The sequence below is a fragment of the Triturus cristatus genome, chromosome 5_2, assembly GCF_964204655.1.
Source record: "Triturus cristatus chromosome 5_2, aTriCri1.1, whole genome shotgun sequence".
In the NCBI taxonomy this organism is placed as follows: domain Eukaryota; kingdom Metazoa; phylum Chordata; class Amphibia; order Caudata; family Salamandridae; genus Triturus; species Triturus cristatus.
In genome coordinates, this window is record NC_140588.1 from 363,003,178 (window position 1) to 363,027,723 (window position 24,546).

The following is a 24,546-nucleotide window of genomic DNA, read 5'->3' on the forward strand; positions in this document are numbered from 1 at the left end:
TACTCTAGAGTCTAATAGAGTCGGAAGGCCGTAGGGGAAGACTGTGGACTTTTCTTCAAGTTCCTGACGCTCCTGCGGAACGAACCTGGCAACCATTACACTGCTGTGCAACTTCTTCTACTCTTAGAGCTGAGATTTCCATGAGTCTTATAGTCTGAATTCAGCACCTGAGCATAATAGGACAGAATGTATGAAGCTCTGTGGTAATACTGAATAAGCAGCTACCTATGTTATGCCATCTATTAATGTAATAACTGCACTTTCACAATTGCTTTATTAACCTTCCGGCTTTCTCAAATTTGCTTGAAAATGCACGATTTTTCTTCTTTTTTTCAAAATTTTCTTGTGGGGGGTAACCCCCCCAAACCCCCCTTTTGGGGTTCGGGCTCGCTCGCTGCGCTCGCTCGCTACGGTGCTGTATGCTCATTCGTTTGCGCCCCACCACTTTCAAATCTCACCCACCGCCCCTGAGTGTCGGTAATTTGAACGGAATTCCACGCTCTACCCCGAGAGGGGAAAAAAACCGTCGAAGTTCCGAGACTGCCACGGGGCGGGTCATATGACGGAGAGGATCGATGTGTGTCGGTGAAAGGGAGGAGTGGAAAAAAGGGGAGGGGGTAGCAAGCGATACTTGTAACTATTATTTCGTTAATTAAACAAAGCTGGGCAGTCAGCACACTCCCACCTTCTTAAATAAATATTAGCACTTGAGACACGGAAATCAAGAACGACTTGACCCAACCAACAGCTAGACTCCGTCGGATGGGATTGAAGGACAATGGGACGGGGGATCGGGGACTGTAGGGGAGGAAGGGTGGGGGCCGGAGAGGGGAGGAGGAAGATGAGGAGGAGGAAGAAGGGGAGGGCGGGCTCGGCGGCGGCTGAGCTGGTAGAGGAGGGAGAGGGAAGGCTCCGGGGGGGCGGTGGTGCTGAAAGGAAAACGGAACCGTGTGCGAGTGCGCTGGCAGGCAGGCTCTGCGCTCGATTGAGGATCCTGGTGAGCGGCCGGCGGGCGCCACCACCAGTACCACCGCTGCATGGAGCTATGCGCCCGTGTATGCGAGCGAGGGGCAGGAGCTGCTGCGCAGCTGCCGTGCGCACTCACACCGCACACTGGCGCTGAGTGACGGAGCTCCGAGTTCCGCCGCTGAGCGAGAGTGGAGGAAAGAGGAGGAGGAGCGGAGGCCAAGCGCACAAGATCCACAACTGCAACAAAGTAGCTCCAAACCGGCAGCCAACTCCCGCCCGCCAGGCGGCCCCCGGCATGGCCTCCGAAGAACTCTACGAGGTACCGTACACCCGTCTGCAGACCACTAATACCCCTGCCTTCCCATGTCAAAAATCAGGGTTTTCACCGACACTTGCTGCTGCCCCCCCATCTCCTCGCTCCCCATTTTCTGTAGTAGACAGCCCCCCTCCCTGTTCATGCTCCTATTAAAGACGGTCATATGTTGTTGGTGCGGGTCTGTATCTCTGTCTTTCATGGGGGCGGCCTCAAAGTGTTAGATTGACCTGACATACTTCTGACTGAAGTCGAAAGGGCGGGGGTAGGGATGATCACTGCCTGGGGGAGCAGGAGGGGTGGGGGCATGCTTCTATGGTCCTCGCCATCAAAGAGGTTGACCACATTTGATTGGAGGGTAGGCGGAGAACTCGGCTGGTTGTACAGAGTGGGCAGTGCCACCCTGTTAATTGCGAAAGTAGCAAGGACGCCAAAGCGACGCAAAAGATGTGCACTAAAGAGCTCATAGTAATCTGTGTGCGGAAGCAGCAGATTCCACTGGACAAGCAGGAGTTACTTTTGGTGAGAGCAGGGCTGGGATACCCTTTGGGTGCTTAGCCGTGAAAGGTAACAGCCCTTGACTGCATCTCACTATTGAATCCTTTAGTGTGAATAATGAAGGCTTCGGCAGCTGAGTATCTTTCCAGTTGGCATTGGAAGAGGATACTGGACAAGCACTGTTGTATGGCGAACCTAACTCATGGTGCAAGTGAGGTTTTGGGGCCTGACACATCTCATTTGTGCATGTCTTTAAGTTATTGGGAACGCGCAACCTCATTATGATCTTTATTCATTTGGCCGCCTTTTAATTTAGTAGTAAACAAGGGTTGTAGTAATAGACACCTAGAGTAATGTATTTGTATTTTAATGTCCAAGAAGAAATGTGTTTTGAGTCTTCATTGTTGCTCACGTTGTCCCCAAAGAGTCTTAAAGAACATTCACTAAAAATACCAATATTGTATGGTCAATGACTGAGACTTTGACACAATTGCACTAGTCTGTTGTTAAATTAGATAATTATTAATCCTGTCCATGAACTTTTTAGATTCTGTTATCAATAATCATTTATTTTTGTCTATGTGCTGCGGATTCTGTCACTACCCAGAAATAATATACACAGTAAGATGATTTATTCAACGTGGCCAAATCTGTCTCAAGTGTAAAGCAGTAAAGGAACCATAGCTATCTCTGAAAATGTTAACCCATTTTATGTTGCATGAAAAGGAAGGATATGTTTGTTTATTAAACCCAGTAAGAGGATACAATGAATATGCAATGGAGAAAAATGCCCTGGTCATGAAGGATCTGGAATGACTTGACGAGATAGGGTATGGCTCTCAAATGTCATAACTAATATCATGGATAATTAGCTCTTGTGAAGAACGTTATAACATTGTTTACTCTTCTTTGAAACTGGGTGGATTGAAAGAGGATGGCTCAACTTCAGAGACCATGTGCAACTGGAGAAGACATGAAATGACCTGATCAGTTTTACACTTTTTGGATGGTTTTGTCAACAGTATTCTCCTAATGTCATTGTTTATCTTCGTGAATGTCACCAGACATTCTTCTATATGGTGGGTGGGAGGGGAGGGGGGGGGGGAACAACACAATCTTAAACACGAGGAATACTTTTTAAAATGTAATTCTAATAATTAGCTGAGAACAATCTTAAGTTCCTTCACAGGCAATGAGTGTTAGTTGTGTTGAGTGTAATGTTGGTCCTGCTTTGCTGAAGTAGGGCAGACTTATGGAAAGATAATCTGGGGACCATGCCTTTGTAGGAGTCCACATGTGTTACTACAAAGCAGGCTTTAATTTTACAGAGGCTAAGATAGTTTCAAACCTTGAATATTACTGCTTCTATTTGTGGACCAAATGCTGAACATGCATCTTATACCTAATTTATAAGTGTTTTGATATTTACAGTTGGCTTAATTGAATCCAATTTGCTTAAGGCTACACCGTGCTTCATAATAACATACGTTTTTCATTTTTTTACTGTGAACACTTTCCAGTATTTACAAAATGCTTTCAATATATCATGTGAACTTGCTTACAGAAAGAGTCAACAGCACACATAGCATAATATTCATAGTCCGGGTCTGTGGATTTTTATGGAAAGAACGTCTGTCACCTATGGAAGACAAAAATGAAAAGTCATGATTGATTCCTTGAAGATGCCTAAATGTGAATCATATAATGAGCTTTAAAGGAGAAAGAGAAGTCAATTCCACTTTAATGTCACGTCTGTGAACAAGAGGCGAGCATAAAACATGATGCCTATCATACTCATGGTCCTCAGAAATAGGGCAGGACAAAACTGTTGCTCTTTTATTTGTTTTGGGGACCAAAGAATTTGAGTATCATTTTACACCTTTGGAAATTTCTTGAGTGCAGATCAGGTTAGTTCAATTACTAAATCAATGCGTCTACAACACATTGACAAGTCTTTGATTGGCACTTATTGCTGAGAAAAGTAACTAGGACTTCAAGTTGCATTTTTCATGCCAGAGGTGGTTTTTTGTAAGCAAAAAGAGTCTGTTGTTTAAAACACCAAATTTGGTTGTTTTGAAAAAGGCCACATTTTTTCCAGCACACGATGAGACAAATGTTTGTCCTGGCTGGGAGCCGCAGCATAACAGTTGCTTGCCATCGCAGACGACGATCCCTGCAACACCTCACAGATTGGGTCAATTGAGCACAGATGATCTTCTGTATTATCTACAGCCAATGCTGGGGAAGTCTGTGACATCCAAGGCCTGAATATTTGTTGAGGAGCCGGTATCCATTCCAACAGGAGCTGAAGCAGCCTGCGGTGGCTCTAAGAATGCACACATCAACATGGGAATACGCTGAGGATACAGCAGAACTTAGGCCGTTATCAGGTCCAGTAAAGCATCAACATCCGGTGGCGCAACCAATGGAAGTGTTAGACAGAGATAAAACATGCATTCTTGTCTGCAGAACAGGCATCGGAGGACAGGCAGAATATAGTCGACCCAGATTGATCTAAATGACAGGAACCAAGACTAGCCCAGTTCGCGAAGACGAGGTATGGCCATATGGAGTACCCTGCGATCACGATATCTGCGTTCAAGGTTTGTTTTTTCCATCTCCTTGGTGACTGGGACTTCCATTGTGTAGCAGAAAAATTACAATCCAGGTTCCTGCTAATAGGATCAGCAGAAGTCCTCCAAAAATGCTTCAGAATACGGAGTGTATGAGGTTTGGAATCACTCCGAAGACTGTCTGAAAGGTGCTTAACAGTCCAGAACCTATGGTCTTAAATAGGTGTACTATACCCGTTGTATCAGACATGTTAAAGATACGTTGTACCATTTCTGTGAAATGGAAAGGGCAGTTTGTTCGTACTAGTGCGTGTATCTCAGCTGAGGACCTTGGGATCAAAAGTCTCTCGGGCAGAGGTTAAGGGCACGGTTTTCTGTAAAAGCATGGCTTTCATTCGGCTCCGAGTATTATACCGTATAAAGGAAACATTCAACAATAACGGCGCCTCCCTGACTGTGTGGATCAGTGGAAACAATACTTGCCTGCAACAAGTAACCCTGGAGTCTATAGTGACAAGATATGCGATGCCCGGAAGCATCCCACAACAACCTTGATCATTGGGCAACTCATAACTCCCATTTGAAAGCAACTTGAACACCGGATTAATCACGGCAGCGGGGGACCCTTTCAAATGACAAGATAAGTTGGCAACCGAACCGTTACAGGCCCCGTGAAGCATGATATCCTGGCATATAAGACATCCACTTAAAGATTACTCGCAGTTTGTACCGCTTAGAAACACTTCCATGTCCCCAACTCCTGCATCAAAATCTGTATGGCAATTTCTAAGATTCCTTGATGAATTCCCTACCCATCGCTTCATATCTGCCTGCCTGTTGTTGGTCTAGGCAATACTGAAACTGGAAAGTTGGGACCAGTAATGTTACATGGCCATGGATTAACCATTCCGTGTATGGTGACCGTGCCACAGTAAAAGGTAACAGGTCCAGTTTTTCAACATTGAGCATTGTATATTTTGCTCCCCTTTGTGCCATTGTTATCTGTTTTTTAGTTCTATTGTATGGCGAGAACAAGGACATACTGTTGATAAATCGCCAAGGCACATAACCTGCACGCAATGTATGCAGCTTCCAACTTAATAACATAATAGAACGTATCTGAGATTGTCCATGTTGTAGTATGGACAAGTCCTGTTCTAGTACATCTATAGAAGAAGATACAATGTTGCCCAGTGAATAAATCCTGAATGTTAAGGTAGTCTGTCAACTACAGCTAACACCTTTTCTAGGTTAATTCTATCTATTTCACAAAGACTCTCCGCAGTTTCTTGTTGAGAGATTTTCCAGATTTCATTATTAGTATAAGAAACGTTTCTGACGTGGCTTTCAGGGACCTAATAACAAATACCTTACATCCACCTCATCTGAGAATAAGGGTAAGTGCTGTTTCACCTGGGACAGTGTCGAGGGTTTTAGCCAATTGAGGCATAACTTCCCAACACTGTATGATGTAACCACCCCCGGATGTTCTCTTTGTACAAAGCTTTGGTCTGGCCTATGGATACTAAACCCTTTGGTGGTTCCCCTGAATCTTGTTTGACATCTGTTTGTGTCTGTGGGCCAAACTAACCATCCCTTCCAAATTGGGGTCTGATGAATTGTACTTTAGGACATCATCTATTGTGTACCCTCCATGTGAAGTAAAGTTTAGCCAACCCTCAAAGTGTGATGATGTTGGAATCCGAGGTTTGTTCAAATCCTTGTTCTTGGCTATTCCAAGACAGGAAGTCTGTTGCACAGTGTCATTCAGAAATATTTTCTGCTGTGGAATGAGGCACGCTCTAAATAGTGCTTCTGTTCCCTGAACTTGCCATTCCTTTGACCCCCCCCCCCCCCCCCGACCGATTTTATGTCTATAGCATCTTTTTGTAAGTCGAAACCCTGTTCAGACAGTTGGGAAATAAAGGGTGCAGAATAAATCTGTTTGGTGTTTGTCAGCATATTTTTCTGTGCAGTTGTAGGTGCAACCTTATAATAATGAGGTTGGGTCAGAAACGTTAAACCCTGAAAAATAAGGACATTTCTGTGCAAACGTTTCGAAACTACTTTATGGTGGTGTCGGGCAATGTTCCCATTGGTGGTATGTAAAAACATTTTGTGGGATACTGAATTTGTGTAAAAATTGATGACCATAATGATGGTAAGAGTACATAATATTATAGTCTGATGTGTCTTCTAACATTTCAATGCTTGAACATGTAGCGGATTGTTCTAAATCAGACAATATATTAATTACAGTTTCAAAATCCCAATCGTCAGAAAATGTAGTGGAGGAAATTTGATTTTAGAGACATTTTAAATACAAGTGGTGTTTTAAAAGTTCAGTGGGACCAAATACATCGTTATCCACCTTGTCCCAAATTATACCATCAGGAATTCGAACAGCTGTAATGTTCATGAAGGACAGGTCTCTTTGTTCACGATGAGAAGATGTATGAGGTTTCAGGACCAAGTTCACATTCGATACTGCAGAGCGTTCTGGGAGATAGTTTCCATTCATGAGTAAGCAAAAGACAGTCACTAGACCGATCCACAACAGAAGAAACAGTATTCCAGTTATTATCCAGAGCTGGAGCCAAGGAGATACTAGGTATGTCTTTTTCATAAAAATGTAGAAGTCTCAAATTTGTTGCTTACAGGAAACTGGAACTGGCGTTTCGGGTTCACTGGGATCCAGAGGAAGGTATCAAAATCGATGAAGTAGCCAGATGCAGTTTGATCTATTTTTAGCAGGTTTTGTTGAACTGCGAGACGTCTCTTGTAGAGGCGCATTGATGTAGACATCGGTGTTGGGCCGAATTGATATTTGTCTTTCATTTATGTTTTGAAGTTCTGTTTCTAGATGAACGAGTTTTATTTCATTGTTGGAAATTCTGTTATTTGGTATTGGTGACTCTTCAAACGTTACGAGTCTTTCTGTCTAAACTTCCTGTATGGTAGCACCGGCTACCCAGGAGCCCACAAGGCCTACTTTTCAGTATCGGCCACATAGTGTTGTTTGATCAGATAAATGGAGACAAATCTCGTTTCCTTTTTGCCGGCTATAGGCGGAAGAAGTACTGTTCTTGTTCCTTCGACAGCCATGAAATGGACTGGCTTTCTGTATGATGGCCCAAATTCTTTCTTGTCCACAATCTTTTCTCTGACCAGATCCCCAACTTTTGAGTTCCAGGCAGGTCTTGCAGTGACTGATTTGACTTCCCCAGTGGCGGTGCGTTTTACTTGCATGTTGCTTTGTAGAGCACGGAATTCTTTGAGATCCTGATAAACAGCCAAATGGTTTTTCATCCGCAACTGTGCTTTCACAATCGAGATCGGGTGCCCACCTTCTCGTCCCAAATAGGACCTAGTAAGAAGTGACCCCTCCTAGGGAACTTCTTGGCATATTGTTAAGGGCTGTTTGGACCCCGTATTAGTGATTGACCCAACTACCACCCGAACGGAATACCCTTGCTGTGGAAGATTGCTTTAAGTCTCGGGTTTTACTCTCCACGACTGAATTTCCCTCGGGATGGTACAGAGAGGAGTACCCTAATGCAACACCCAAACTTCCCATGGCTTCCTTCTAAGCCCTAGAGCTAAACGTGGGGCCGCGGTTAGAATGTAATGTGCCAACTGCATCTGTCCCTATAAAGACTCGCAAATCTTTGATAACAGTTCGAGCGTCAGCCGAGCGCTAAGGCCATACTATAGAAATCTAGAGCAAGAATCCACTGCCACCAAGTTATACTTGTAAGCCCCATCCGATTGTAGGGGGCCGCAGTGGTCCAAATAGACACTAGTGAGTGGTCTGTCTGATGTAAGTAATGGTGTCTGCTCTGGACGTGCCCCGGTGGAACCCTTCATCTGCTGACAGATATCGCAATTTAGGACAACATTCTCTGTCTGTTTAGTTAATCCTGGCCACCAATAGCGTTGCTTCATTAAAGAAACTGTTGCGGTAACTCCTGCGTGTGCAGAACCTAAACCCTCATATCCAGCTAGAATTAAACCTATTCTGCAATCCATGTTTGGCATTACTCTATTCCCCACTTCTGGAATTTGAGCATACTGAATATTATTTGCATCTAACTTGTAGAAGTACTTGAGTGGAAAGCCTTTCAGTAAGGCTGTGCTGTTTTTCGGTGAAGCAATGACAGCTACCAATATCTGTCTATTTTCATTTTTGAACGAGTGATTGCTGCTACGGCAGCAGTTCGTACTGCCCCCTTTACGGCTTCATCAGCCAATGAATTACCTTCAACGTGAATGCCATCACTGTAATGACTCAGCGTGTGTATCACATGAGTTCTTGGTAGTTAGTTTTTCAACTCCGCTACCTGTTCCCATAGCATTTTATGCCTAATTGTGCTGCCTTTCGAGTCTTTAACCCCATTCTGACCCCCTTATAGTAAAGATATTCATTGTTTGACTGGACACAGTAAAAAGAATCTCACACAATCAGTGTGGGGAATTCTCGATCCGTATTTATCAGTGCCAGTAATAGGGCTTTTAATTCTGCGAGCTGTGCAGTCTCCTAGAGACTGTGTCTTCGTACTACTAGGATGGAACTTGCCTTCCTGCATATGTCCCTTCACAATTGCACACACGGCTCTGTATTGCTGTTTACTTCTACGGCCAGTTGAGCAGGTCCGTCAGTGTAAATAATTTATTCATGCTGATCTAGAGGCATTATTTCATCCAGGAGAGGATATTCTTGTTCATATTGCAGGAATGCTTGTGTTTTAAGTGCAGAGTCATATCTGTATTCTACATCTGTTGCAGTGAGAGAATTAGCCCATTGTATCCATCTTGGATGTAAGGCTTTAGCATTAGGAACGCTAGCCTTTGTAAAAGCCTCCAAGGCTGGTACTGGAGTTACGACAATTATTCGTTTCCCCTGAGCCAGTGCTCTTTCACTCGCTACAGTGGTCTGTATTGCTGTCAGAAATTTTTATCTAGAAGCAAAGCGCATTTCAGCATTTGTGTACAAGTGTGATTTGTATGCAATTGGGACTGTATCACCTTTATTGAAAGTGATGTAGGTATATCCTGATAACCCTGGGATGACCCGTATCACCAGGTTGCAGACATTCACGCGTGTCTACAAGTGTTTTGATGCTATTATGTCAGCTTGTAGAGAACAAAGGATATCTGTGTGTTCCTATGTCCAATGCCTAACTGAAAAATTAGGTCTTATTAGGTCTTAGAAAGGTTTCACTTTTTCTGCGTAATCTAAAATGTATTTTCTGCGAAAATTTAGGAATCCCAATATGGATTATAGATTTTTCAGCAATTTAGGAGGTTGGAGCAGCGCACACTTTTCTAAAAAGTTAGCTGCCAGGCTTTGCCCTTCACTTGATAACCCATATCCCAAAATTTGACATTGAGGTGGGCTATTTTTGATTTTTAAAAAATTAAATTTGTAGCTCTCGGAGGCAAACCCCCAAATAATGTTGCTCACCCTGGTGAAGTGATCCTTTAAATCATCATCAGATAAATGATATCTACATAGGACAATGCATTTTCATCCAAATTCTGAAGTAACTCTGTTACCCTAGCGGAGAACAACCCAGAGCTATTCTTGTACCCTTGGGGGAGTCAACAAAATTGACTCTGAAGACCGAGCGCAAAGAAAGCTGTCAAATATCTGCTCTCGGGCACTATATTGTGGCAGAAAAATCCATTTAAGATATATAATGTGGTTTTGTATTTTTTTCGCACAATGTTATTCATTAATGCGGCACTGTGTGCATTCTGTACTGCAAATGTTTTAGTGTACAATTTCAGGCAGACAATTTTTTTCAGTGATAAGTATGTCATAGCCGTAAGTCAGGTTCTCCCAGAAGAGACCTTTAATTTTCCTGGGTTTTTCCCCCTCCATTTGGAGTGTTATTTCTTGTAACTTATGCAGGACACCCTTGTATCAGATGTTTCCACCGTGATATGCTCATTCAACTCCGCTGTCAACAGAAATTCCATCTGGTTCTGGCGAGCTATTGTTACTTTTGCTGCGTTGTCTAGCATCGTCAGAGCCCATTCCCTGTTCAGAAGTTGAGTCCTCAGATTTCTGGGCATTTCTAACTTTAAGACCTGTTACTTTCTTCTTCTTAAATTGAGGTTTTGATTTATCTTCTTTTTTGATATTATAGTCCGAAGTACGCTCTGTGTCTCTGGACTTTGTCTGTTCTTCTTGTCTGTGTTCTGACCGTCCTTCCCTTTCAGAGTTTTTTGATGAACCCTGAAAGGAACGAGAGGAACGTGTATCAGTATCCTGATACCTGTCAGTTTTTTTTTATGATATCACAATTCTTAAGGTTGTACCTCCTTTTGGAGGGCTCCTGTTGAGGAGACCCACCCCTGGATTGTGATCTATTCTTTTTTGTTATCCCATTTCTTCTTGGAATAATCGGGTGCTTGCTTGGTGTTCTCCTTTTCAGGACCACCCATGAGTTGAGGTTTTGTTGCTCTAGCTCCCAAACTATCTCTACCTAATTCATCACTGGTGTCTTCAATAATTTTAGGTAATTCACGTTCCTGTTGGAAAGGAGTGTAATCCCTCAGGTGTTGGCATATTGCCACGGCTGCTGCCTCCCCTTTTATGTTTGCTACTACTACTACTTTTATGTTGGCTGATTCCTTGGCACAATTTCATAACTATTTCATCCCTAAGTTCATAGCAGGTTCTACTCCATACTCACTCTGTATTTGTCTTAATACATCTGGTATTACTGCTAATGAAGGGATACCATGTGTTCTGGTATATATGGCAGTGAAAACTGTACCCCAAGAGCTACAATCGTCTATCTGGGGAGCTACTCCCATTGGCAAGCAGATTGTTGGCATTCTGTGTTTTCCTTGAGGGCTAGTGTGTGGAAATACTGCCTCTAACTGTGTTACTTTTTCATTTACTCACATCTAGTGGGCATTTTACCCATTTTACCCATAACTGCGTGTAGCATTTGTTGTGTTATTTTAGTTGTAGATCCCTGAATTTTTCCTGCTTGTATAGCCCTTGCTGGATGAAGTGTGAGTGTTCTCATCACAAACTTGTCAGGTTTCTGTAAAGTTTTATTATTTCCTTATGAAGTGAACGTAAGTCTGCTACTGGCATTGTGTTAATGTCTGGATGTGGTGTGTATGCAGCTCGGACTGGCCAAGTTGCACCATCTCTTCCGAGCGGACCGAGTCTCACTTTCCCTTTTGTGTGTGGGAGGGCGCCTTTAAACCAGTTTGTGCTCCTGGTAGGTGAGCAGAACTTCAGTGTCCTCATACGGACAGTATTTATTTGGTGTTTCATCTTCAAAGTAAGAATGAAATGTATTTGATTGTGCGTCTGCTTGTGGGAATTTAACCCATGAATAGAAAACCTCTGTTCTATATGATTTGTGTGCCTCAATCAGGAATGTTACTGTCCCACCCCTAGCTGTGACTCCATAGTCTGCTAGTTTTAAAGTAAGAGCAGTTCTAACATTTTCTGAAATGTTGATTTTCCCCTTCCTATTCTTCTTCCCTAGCTGCAGCACGTTGTGCTGGCAAACTGGCGTCTTCGACAGACATTATTTTGAAGAAGGAAAAAGTTTCAAGGAAACTGAGAAGGTTTTATGCACAATAGGAACTGTTCATCCTCAAGCTTCATAAACCTACAGCCAAAACATAGGATATGCCTACTCAGCTGTGGTGGATTGATCCCTTCCCATTCCAGACATCTCTGGGGAAATGTGAGTAGGGGTCTCTGAGAACAGCACAACTGAACTATTCAGATTTGACAGTTATGTACTAAACCAACGTTGGCGGCACCATGTAGTGTAGTTTCTATAAACCTATATAGGATCTGCACATTTAGACAACATACACCGTAGGATTGGTGTCCAGACTGATTCTAGACACCCCCACCGAGTATGTTCGCCTGTATACAAGCTAGCTCACAGTGCCACTAGAAACCCCTCTTATCAAGGAGAGAATAGTACCTAGCAACTATCGAACATGACAACTCTGATCCATCAGGGATCGTGGAAACCATGCAATACTTTTTGCTCAGTCACCCGTGCTCGCTTTGTCTCAGAGAGATACACAGAATAAACGGTGGGGATGTTTTAAATAAGCATTTATTGAACTAACGTCATTCTAGTGTAAAATAGGTGTGCTGAAACAACCATTAGACAGAAACATATATAAATGATTATAAGCACCAACACACAAAAAGGATGGTAGATTTTTACCATAGTGCTAAAACGATCAATACAAGCAGGTATAAAAATACATGAGAATAAAATGCGTACTCATACGATGCAACCCTAACTAGATGTACCTAACATGTATGTAGGTGTAGAGCCAAGAATCCCTCTAGGATAAAGTCAACGCCGTTACCTGAAGTGATAGACTGTTGGAACCTGTCTTGGTCTCGAGATGGACACCCCGTGAGGGATGTCAGACCACTGCGAGATGGTGTGTCTGCGTGCAGGAACCTCGTCATCATGGAAGACCTTTTTTCTCCTCTGCCTACCCCAGCAAGATGTGATGTTTATATACCCAAAATGGTAACCTCTGGGGTTCGACCTTGCTGTGTCATGTCGGACTTAGGATGACTGAAGGAATGAACCTTATACATAGTTATTATGCTGGAGATGGTAGTCCTGCTGAGGTTCCAAGAATCCTCATGCATAATGGATGAGGCTGGTTTTCAGGGAAAACGCCACGTCCTGTAAGCAGTACCGTAAGTAGGTAAAAGGTAAGTCCCAAGAACTGTCATGTAGTGTAATGGTAGGAGAAAATATAGGTGAAAGGTTAGGTGACTACCTGAGCCTATTGGGATACCTATATGAAACCTTACAGGTTGACTAAAATTATGTGGCAAGAAAATGCAAATAATGCCGCAAATTTTCTGGTTTTACTTCATTATTTAGATATTTGTACATTTGATAACACTATCTGGGAATATGTTGCACCTCCAGTTTAACACTCCGGCATAGCCATAAGCAACAAAAAGAAGAGTAGTCTACCTCTACACAGGGCCTTCCACTGCACAGCAACATGTGTTTTTAGTAACTTTTGAACCGTTTGAGCTTGAAACACATTGTGTCTGGGTTAAATCTGCAGATTATGCAGGAGATCCATAGTCTTGCGAAAACGCCACAGCCGCCCAATAGCATAAATCCTGTGCCTTTGCCTATATTCCAAGAATGAGCCCGAGTATGTAAACCACAAAATAGACCATGTAGCCACATAATTTATTATGAAATCTATAACATTTGTTTTTTGAATGATAGAACAATACATAAATTGTTTAATGGTGACAGTACTTTAAGAATGGAGATTATAAAGTGCTCTGTGGAGCATGCTGGGTAATAGGAAATGTTATGTTATGTTATGTTATGTTATGTTATGCACTTTTGTATTGCGCACAGCTGCCCCAGCTAAGGGGCGTCCTGGCGCATGGCAGGCAAAGTGCAACAGAAAACAGAAAACACAACACCAAAAAAGAACTAATTAAAAAGAAACGTTTTCAACGCCTTGCGAAAGGCCAAAAGGTCAGTCCGAAGCCGCAAGTCTACTGGGAGGGAATTCCAGAGTTCGGCCGCCCTCACCCTAAAAGAGCGACCACCCGCCCGACACAACCTGTAACGGGGGACCAGCGCAAGCGCATGGCTTCCCGATCTCAAAGCGCGGGAAGGAACATACCACGACAGGAGGTCAGCAAGAATTGGCGGACCAACTCCCCTCAAGATCTTAAACGCCAGACACAACGCCTTGAACTGGATGCGTGATTTGATGGGGAGCCAGTGCAAGGATCTCAAGACGCCTGAAACAGAGCTCCTTCGGGGTAGGCCTACGATGGCTCTAGCCGCAGCGTTCTGCACTCGTTGAAGGCGGGTAGTCTCCGCCATATTGGCCCCTACCAAAAGCGAGCTGGCATAGTCCAGGCGAGATAATACCGTGGCCTGGACTATCAGCTGCCTGGTACCACGGTCAAAGAACTTAAGAATGGGCCTCAGCGACCGCAGGATGCCAAAACAACCGGCCGCGATTTTCTTCGAATGGCCCACGTAACTTAGAGCGGGATCCATCCATACTCCAAGATTCCTAAGTTCAGTGACCGGGAAAGGGGCCGGCCCCAGTTCAATGGGCCACCACTTGTCCCCCCACAGTTCCGCCTTCCTGCCAACGATCATGATCTCAGTTTTCTTCGCGTTGAGCTGGAGACAGTTGTTCTTCATCCAGCTTGCCACCGCCCTAAGTCCACTCTGAAACCTGGGGGCATCCCGATCTGCATCCCCGCTGATAGTCACCGCTAGCTGAGTATCGTCAGCATACGAGACCATAGTCATGTCCCATTGCTTGACGATCTCAGCCAGCGGTCTCACATACAGATTGAAAAGAGTGGGACTCAGCGAGGAGCCTTGCGGGACCCCCTGTCTCAGAGGGAGAAATTGGGACTGGTACGGAGGCTGCGCAACGCTAAAGAAACGATCGTTTAGGAAAGAGCGGAACCACTGGAGGGCAGAGCCACCCAGCCCGACCTCCTCCAGGCGATGCAACAGGATAGGATGGGACACGGTGTCGAACGCGGCGCTCAGATCTAATAAGACGAGCGCCGCTGTCTGCCCCGCATCCATCACTGTGCGTAGATGTTCGGCCATGGAGAGAAGGGCAGACTCCGTGCTGTGACCCGCACGGAAGCCATTTTGGGTGGGATCCAAGATGTTAAACTGGATGAGGTGGGCCGAGAGAACTTTGTTGACATAGGCCTCCATTACTTTGGTAGGCCAGGGAAGCAAAGAGATGGGCCGAAAATTTTCAGGCTTGTCTGGGTCCAATGAGGGCTTCTTAAGGATGGGAGAGACCACCGCCCGCTTCCAGCTACGGGGGACCGTGCCCGACTCCAACGAGATGTTAATCAGGGAGTGTATCACGGTCCGACCCACGAACGACTCATCTCTAAAGAGAGCCGAACTGAGAGGGTCGGCGGGGGACCCAGATTTCACCTGCTTTGCCAAGATGTTAAACCCTTCTAATGTCAACAGGGGAAGCGAGTGCAGGGCTGCGACTCCACAGATGGAAACTGGAGACTCAGCTGGAGGTCCTGTGGAAGGAAAGGTCATATAGATGTTTTGGACCTTTTCCTGAAAGAACGCCGCAAGAGCCTCACAGTGAGCGGTAGAGCCCGTCGTAGGAGCATCGGGGCGCTTAGCTAGAAGATCCTTCATCAACTTGAAAATAGTTTTCGAGGGGTTAGAGCTGTGGCCTACTTCGGCCGTATAATACAAAGCCCGAGCACGGCACACAGCCCGATGGTATACTTTGACGGAGGCGAGATAGATAGCTTTTTTACCCGAGTCATACGCCTTCCGCCAAGCCCTCTCTGCACGCCTGCAACTGCCCTTGAGCGCACGTAGGGCACCATCGTACCATGGGCTAGATTCTCTGGCACTGGTCTTACAGGCAGTAAGTGGGATGAGCGCATCGAGCGCTTTAGAGATCCACGCGCAGAACCCATCGTAACCTGAATCAACGGTTACAAACGGCTCTAATGGCTCTGCCGCGAGGACACGGTGCAGATCTTCCAACCGTAATTTGCCCCAGTGCCGCCTTACAATCAACTTTGCAGGAGGGGTGACGGTCCTACCTGACAAAGGGGTACTAATGGCGACCAAAGAATGGTCAGTCCAACCCAAGGGCGAAACGGCAGTGACAGAAGCATTTGTCAGATTGGTGAAGAAGGGATCCAGCGTATGGCCACAGATGTGGGTGGGCTGCTGAACAAGCTGCAGCAGCTGTAAGGCCTCCAAATCCATGAGAAGGCCGCTGACCGCGGGTAGGTCAGGTCTATCGAAATGGAGATTAAGGTCCCCCAGAATCGAAAAGTTGGGGCACCCCACCACCAAGGAGCTAACCACATCCGGGAAAGCGGCGCGAAACGCCGCCTCGCTCCCTGGGGGACGATAGACAACCATCCCCGAAAGCGAAAAGTGAGGAGTGACCAGAATCTTAAACAGCGCACTTTCACATCCCGCAATGGTCAGTGCGGTCCAGGAGCACGTAAGACTAGAACGAATAGCCAGGGCAATTCCCCCTCCCCTAGACGATCGATTAAGGGTACGGACTGTATAGTCCGGGGGGAACGCCAGATTAATAATGGCTGCGTCCTCGTCTTTCAACCATGTCTCGGTGATAGCCACAATGTCCGGGCTTGCATCCTGCAGCAGATCAAATACTGCCTGATAATGTGCCACCAAAGACCTCGCATTAAAACTGAAAATGCGGAGAGCATGCTCCGGGCGGGTGTAACGAGCGGCTGCCACCGGACATGCGGGAGCGATAGAAATAGCTTGCTCCAAAAACCACTGACAGCCAGCACAAAGATAGGGGCCGTCCAATGGATGAAGGAGGGGTAGACTACAGCCAGCAGTCCAACGCCCCAGGTCACGCAGGGTGTCACAAGAGTATGTCAGCATGGCTGGAAGAAACCAACCGCACCTCGTACCAGCAGGGCCTAGCCAGAGTCCAGCGCGTCCCTAGCGCGGACGGGCGCAGACGGGCAGGACTCTGGCACGACTCCGGCCACGCGACGGCGTCCCAGCTGCGCGTTCTTGCTGCGCGGAGAGGACGACTTTAAATAGGCGTCCCCTGTACTGAAGCGAGCGTCAGGACGCTCTAAGATGGCGCCCGCAAAAGCGCCAAAGCCCCAATCCAAAATGGCGGCCAAAGTTAAGTCGACATGCCCCCTCGGGACCCGGACCCACCAAAACGGCGGTGCATCAAACAGTTTAAGTGCAGGTAAGAGGAGACCCTAGCCCCCCGGCCAAGCAGCAAAGCGCAGGAAGAAATACACGCTGATAAAAGCACTCTAAGTTAAAATACAGCGCTGAGGAGCAACGCGCTAAAACGCTAGGTCACAAGTAGCAACAGAGCCTGACCGCCGTCAAATCCCCGAGTCCGCCTTAAATAGGCGTCCCCTGTACTGAAGCGAGCGTCAGGACGCTCTAAGATGGCGCCCGCAAAAGCGCCAAAGCCCCAATCCAAAATGGCGGCCAAAGTTAAGTCGACATGCCCCCTCGGGACCCGGACCCACCAAAACGGCGGTGCATCAAACAGTTTAAGTGCAGGTAAGAGGAGACCCTAGCCCCCCGGCCAAGCAGCAAAGCGCAGGAAGAAATACACGCTGATAAAAGCACTCTAAGTTAAAATACAGCGCTGAGGAGCGACGCGCTAAAACGCTAGGTCACAAGTAGCAACAGAGCCTGACCGCCGTCAAATCCCCCGAGTCCGCCTTAAATATGAAATATGAAAATATCCACAGGTTTGATCACCAAAGCAAAAAACACACTCAACAGTTAGTTTTTATAAGTCATCAAAAGTAAGGAATCTCTACATCACATAAACTGGCGGAGGAATGTTTAAACATCAATCTTTCACCATAGAATGTTGATGGTTCAACTCTAAATATTCAATTAACAGGGTCTGCATCAGGACAGAATACTATGTAGTGGGTTATGACCACCATTACAATGGGAACAATATGACCATTAGTTAAAGTACTCGTAACTGACCTAATGTGATTTATGAAATGACACTAGTGTCTTAACAGGTAAGGATACATGTTTATTATAGTAGCCAAATAATATAACTAGAAAAGTCATTTATATAACTAGAAGAAATACATTATAGAAAGCAGAACAATACTATGTGTAGTAGATAATGTTTGAAGTTAGCCTATCATACTTCTTATTTTGAACATATCTGCTAGTAATGCCATTGACAAAAAATGTTGTATTGTAATTAGTGGGAGTTGGGTGCACACAGTATTAATGTAGTCTTATATTTTTGTGCTGCTGGTTAAGTTGCATACTAGATATTTGCCTCTTTTAAGTGTCTGTGATTGATTCTGTCTGTGTGGCAGTGGTACGCTGTAACCAGATGTACTTTTAAAATGAGAAATTAGGTCATTCAACAGGAAAATGCGAGGCTGACAAGATATTAAGGTGCTAAGGCAAATATTTTTGATGTAATTAGTTAATAGATTATCCCTGGTGACACGGACCAGTTAATTGTTTTCTATGCCTTGGCACTAATAAGTCTTTAAGGGGGCAAAATTAGACCCTAATACCAGCCCACCAAACAAGACAGCTCGAGTAACCTCTCTTGAAAAGGCATGTGAATACCTGGCCAGAAGGTAGACTCTCTCTCGGACTAAGAAGATACTGACTTGAGTGTTGTAAAACTGAATTTACTTCAGTCAATTTTCTGTACAAGGTAGTAGACCTCTTGTTGTCGGAGACCTTGGTCTTCAAATCAGCGTTACTGGCAGTTATCGCTACTTTGTGAAGAAAACTTTCAGTGCTGTGAATAATGAGCCTTCCCAAGAAGACCTCCATCTCCTAAGCCACACAAAATCATAACAATTACATCAGTGTATCGCCATGAGAACAGGATTTGCTTGAAAAAGTGTTATGTTCTAAATGCATTCAATTTACTAAAATTTGAGAAGAGGGCGTGGCCTAGCTGCCAATGATGTTGGGTGCAGTTGGATTGGCTCTGCGTTACCGCCCCTCAAAATCATTCAAAGTCCTTCTCTTAGGTGCTCCTCTGGGGTGCACCACTGACTGTGTTGCCTGTGGATTGATTGGTGCCTTAGGGAGAGACAGCGAGGTCTCTGTGGCAAGGAATGCAAAGACGGCGAGGCCTGGTGGCGTTGTGGCTGGCTGGGAATCCCTGTGGTGAAGTATGGGCCTTTAATTTTGTGCAGAAAGATGATTCAGCCTGTTGACTGGGTCTGTTGCCGAGAATCTGGTGAGAGGGGGCCAATAGTGGATGACTTTGGCCTTCCCAGTACCTGTCAGCCTGGCCGTATGGCCACCGAGGGCAAGGTGTTGGTCCCAACAGCCTCACACAGTGGCCGATGCCTCAAGGAAGGCCTAAAGACACTCGGATTGGTTGGAGAGGGTAGCTGTGCTTTTACTGTGGGGGAAGAGTAACCCCACTTGCTGAGACCCCTGCTTTCTCTTGAGTAACAAGAGATGTAGCCCCGGTAGTCAATTGTGAGCCTTTCTTGCCTCAGAACCCTCTGGTCACATTGTGGCTAAAGACAAAGTGTCCCTTGGCGTAAACAGAACAGATTGGATCAATACGCACTCACTGGCGGACCTGCTCAATAACACAGTGCAAAAATGGCAGCTTCTCCACCTACTGGAGATTCCACAATGAGCAAGGCAAACCCAGACACTACAGCAATACTTTCGGCCATAACTCAGTCGCAGGGCTAACTAGAGGCGAAGGTCAATGCTTTTGGGGCAGACAATATGCTGCTGCCCCTGGATCGTCGACCGGCAGTAGACAGGATAACAAAAGTGGGAGACTGAGTATCTGACCTTGAAGATAAAGTAGCCTCACTGCAACAGACAGTCTCCAAGTAGTAAGCAATGTTAGAGAACTAGTTGGGATGGTGAAGGATGCGGAGGGGAGAGCAAGAAGGAACAACCTCTGCTTTGAGGGTTTTTTGAGGGCTGTAAAGGGTCCTCCCCCCAAGAAATTCCTTGTCCACTGGTTGCGATCTATCCTCCCAGCGGAATTCTGATCCTAATGCTTTACAATTGAGAGGGCGCATAGAGCACTCAAACAGAAATTGCCTCTGGGAACCCTTGCTCTACTATCAATTATATGACAGTGACATGATTCTCCTATTTGCCTACAGCCAAGAACCTCTGCTCCTTGAATCTAACAAAATTATGCCCTTTTCGGATTACATGAGGCTTGTCCAGCAACAGCAGAGGTCCTTTGTCGAGGTCATATAGAAGCTCCGCAGCCTGAACATTCACTGTATGTGCCTATGTTCGTCAGAGCTTAAGGTACTCGTTCATTCTCGCTCTTTCTTCGTGAGGCCAGAGGAGGTGTGCTGAGGAGAGGGCGGACCCCCCCCACAGCTAAAGACCAAACTCCCTCTCTCGTCACCATTGTGGAGCAGGCTAACGTCTCCCCGGAACCGCACCAGGAACAGAAGTAGTTTCCTCTTTGGGTGACGCTGGAGGTAAGTTGCGCCACCCATCCAAAAAGGTGGATTGCCAGAGTGAGTGGAAGCCAACACTATGATTGTGGAGTGAGCAGGGTTTGGCTGAGGATACACAGCTGCTCTAACTTGATCGGCTTCCTCTATCTCTCCTTTAGCTTATTGTGACTTAATCCTCTCCCCCACCTGATCCACCCCCTGTTTTCACTCTGCTCCCCACTGGCCAAAGTCTCATCATTACATATATGTAATGGAGTACCAGTGGAACTCCAGGGGTGGACTGGTTGATGGACTTAGAGGGGCATGTACTGTGTGGCGTGGTGGTGAGGTCTCGCTCCAAAAGGCCATCCTTTAATGTTGTGTTATTTGTTCCCATTTACTTTCTTGCTGGGGGACTTGTTTTGGCCTAGTGACCACATCGGGCATAGTTTTCTATATTGTGGTACATTTGGAGTTATGAATCAACGATCGCCCGGTTGGTGGTGTTCTTTATTCTTTTCCCCAACAGTGCTTCTGGTTTTCTAGGTGTATGGTGGTGGTGTTGGGGTTATGTTGTTGTACTTTCATTTTGAGTCACTGTGGCTTCCCTTTCCAATCCCTAGGTGCAAGAATGTGGCAGACCTTACAGTTATGTACGTTGCTTCTAGTCTGTTTCCCCCATCTGATGGCTGACTGCAAACCGGGACAAAGCTGGTCCAGCTCCACACAATAACCTGGAAAGTAAATGTCTTACTGGATAAAGTCAAAAGGCAGCAGTGTTCGAGACTGCAAAGAGTCTTCAAGCTGAGGCGCTCTTTCTGCAGGAGATACATCTGGTGGAAACCAAGGTCCATTTTTTTTTTTTACTCAACAGGAGTTTCTTGAAGTCTTTCACTCTGGTTTGTGAGGAGCTCAGAATTTACGCTATACTCATTAAATTCCATGTCCTCTTTGTTGCATCACGTGGATAAATGTGGCAGATATGTGGTGGTTATGGGTCTTCTTCAGAGCGAGCCTCTGACTAGTCCATATCTATGCCCTTCTCCCTAAGATCCTTGTTCTTAGAGGTAATTGGCCATCTGATTGGTGAACTGCTAGTAGGCCCCTGGTTATGAGAGGCGACTGGAATGGGATAACGGATAACTCCAGAGACCCACCAAAGGGGACTGGCGTGTCCTCCAGAGGCCACACGCTAATAGCTAGTTTTACAGAGGCCCTGTGAATGTCTGACATATGGCACACGTTTCTTGCATGATGGACGGGTATTAACTTCTACTCCAGAGCCCAAGACACACACTCTGCCTACCGGATTATTTCTTGCTACCTAGGACGGAATGCCACAGTGTTATCAAAGTCTGAATTCTTGCTTGTGGCCTCTTCGATCACTCCAGTGGAGCTTTCCCTTGCCTTGGGTCGTCCACGGCCCAAAAAGAAGATGAAGATTGAGCACATGGCCCATTTGAGATAAGGCATGTAGCAAAAAATAAGAGATGCTGTAGATACCTACCTTAGACATAATGAGGCCTCTGTTTACTCTCCCGGTAGTAGTTTGGGAGGCTCTTAAAGCGACTCTCAGGGGAGATATTATAAGCCTCTTCACTGTAAATAAACACAGATGACACCAAGCAGTGACCAAACTTGAGCCAGAAGTATTGCAAAAACAAAGAACCCTCTGCTTAGAATCATTCAACGCGGCAGGGAACACAAGTTAAAATATACACGTGAAACATCTCATCTGACAGTATTCATTAATCACCATACATCTTCAATTCAAATTGCATGCGCTAGAGGCTCAGAACAGTTTTGATTAACATCAACACTTTTATTTCATCACTTCTAATGGCACATCAGTTTATTATTTAAATTGAGGTAATCTTTTCCTGTGCATACTATGCATGACTAAACACAGGTCTTTGATTTATGCAGAAAAATTAAAAAAAGTATTGAAACGCATGCATGTGCATTATGGGTTTATGTGTGACCCTCGGGGCAGGTAGGGCTGGTCCGGGCCCCAGGCAAGTGTGATTCCCCCAGTATTTCTGGTGTCCCAACGTCATCCCTTCCTACAATAGGTGGGAACCGGCAATAGGGGATCCCAGTGGGGACGGTATAGGAGTGTTGGAGTCAGGAGATTTGAATGTGTCCACTTGGTTATCCCAGGCTCTGGCCATATCCAATGTGTCCACTCCCCGTCTAGCTTTTTGTAGGAGCAACCTTCCCTCACACCCTGGCCATTTTTCCACCTCCCTCCTCCATGTTGCTGATCGGGGCCCTCCAATTCCTTGCAACTTCTTGCTTGGCTAGTATGAATGCCAAATCCTGAAATTTACTTGTGCCTTTGGTTTTGGCTGTGTGTGGAAACCATACTAGGAGTCAATGGCCTTGGTAATCCAGAATCTCCTTTCCCATGATGTCTGCAACAGTGGTTAAGATTCCCCCCTCAGCAAGGGACATGACCAGAGCATATGTAAGAATTCAGCTCCCATTTCACCACATCGGGTGCAGGCCCCATTGTCACGTAAAAGTATCTCATGATGCGTTCTGGGATGAGGTATGATCTGTGAAGGACATAATTGATCAGCTTAAAAGGTGCGTTCCCGGACACCTTCAAAGTTCTCTCCAGTATGGGTACCCAGTTCTCCCTCCCATTGCAATCGTAGGCGCTCCAGCGCTCGCTGGAGATCCTCCCGTATGGCCTTGTACACATAGGAGACCGCCTTTATGGTGTCAGCAGAGAGGGCTATATAATGGCAGGTTCTCAGCACCCTCAGCTCCGTGACAGTAGCGCCCCAGTGTTTCCGCAACGCTGACGTTAACGCTCTGTGTAAGAGGAAATAGCCTTGCAGTAGATCGAATTCTGCTTGGAAGTGCTCGAACGGAAGCATCACAAATTCTTGAACTAGGTCTCCTACTCTTGTTGCCCCTGCTTCCACCCAGGATTCCAGTCCCCACAAGCTTCCGCCCTGGGGCAGCTCTCTTAGAAGGAGACGGTATTTATCCGGAGAGTTAGGACCCCCCATTATTTGTTTTTTGCAAGCATCGGGTCCAGCATCTAATAATCACCTGCAGCTCCTGCGTGGTGTCAGGAGAGGTACACATCACTCTAAGGAACACCCGAGCGAGGACAGTGATGGTTGGCACAAACAAATTTTGGTGCCTGGTTGGATCTCGCCTACTTGCCATCCACTGTACCAACTGGGTAGAAGAGATGTATGGATGCAGTGATTCACAAGATGTAGTTGATCATCCTATGCAGCAAAGGAAGGAGAATAATACAGTTGGGGATTTTCTCAATTTGCAGTGTGGTAAGAGAAGTAGTCAAATGAATTGAAGAAATAAATAAGCCTTTGGTCAGACAAGAGTATTTGAGATTGCAAAATGTTTCACAAAAGTTCTATCAGACGTTTTACGATAACGGTAAGAAAGTAGACAAAGCATGTTACGTTTATCTCTTAAGCCATTTCTCTAAAATGGAAGCACTCTCGAACAATAAGTGAAATGGAAATGTCTATTAATATGTTGTTCATGGGTAAAGTGTGGTGAGAACAGGCTGGGAAAAAGTCTATACTAAATCTGATCTTCTTTGCTGGGGGCATTTATTTGGATGTTCCAGATTAGAGCTTACCCAGTCCTCTATAAAAGATGGATTGTACCAATTGTCCTTATGCCTGTTCAGGAGCTGGACTAATGCTATGCTCATTATTCTGTTACCTTGCTCAACCCTGACTCCAAAATACTCCTCAAAATGTTTGCGCGGACATGTCCACAGCAATTTAAAGGACTATATATTTTATCAGACTCTGTTAATTCAGTGGAGGCAACTATTCCCCCAATTACAATTTCCAATTGAGGCAATAGCCTAAGAACTAGAGAGCTTTGTCTTCTATATTGCCATGATGCTTGATGCCAAAAATACTTTTCACCTGGTGGACTAGTGGTTTCTGTAGATAGTGGTGTAGATAGTGAGATTATCACCTATTTCATTGGGTTCCTTTCAGAGATTTGTCATTCTTTGGTGGCGCTCATAATTAAGAAGGCTGGCGGAATAATCCTTGATAGAGGCAGGAATAACTGCTTTTCACCATGTTCAGTCCTTGATGATCTCTGTCTGGGATAATACAAGAATTAAAAGATGCATTGTATGCTGATGTTGTGGTGCTATTTAGCAGTGGTACAAGACATTGTGGAGGAAGCTTGCTGCATCTAAGTTT

At 45.5% G+C, this 24,546-nt stretch overlaps 1 protein-coding gene across 2 annotated transcripts in view; it reads left to right on the forward strand.

Moving 5' to 3' along the window:
* Window positions 1-828: 828 nt before the first annotated feature.
* Window positions 829-24,546, forward strand: part of CDYL (chromodomain Y like) — a 286,386-nt gene continuing 262,668 nt past the window's right edge. The window contains exons 1-2 of one of the 2 annotated variants that reach the window (XM_085607192.1): window positions 889-1,288; window positions 11,871-12,074. In XM_085607192.1, coding sequence (XP_085463318.1) covers window positions 11,958-12,074 — 117 coding nt within the window. In that variant the 5' untranslated portion in view covers window positions 889-1,288; window positions 11,871-11,957. Of the gene's footprint in view, window positions 1,289-11,870; window positions 12,075-24,546 lie in introns of both variants that reach the window. The other variant, XM_085607193.1, reaches the window with a different exon arrangement.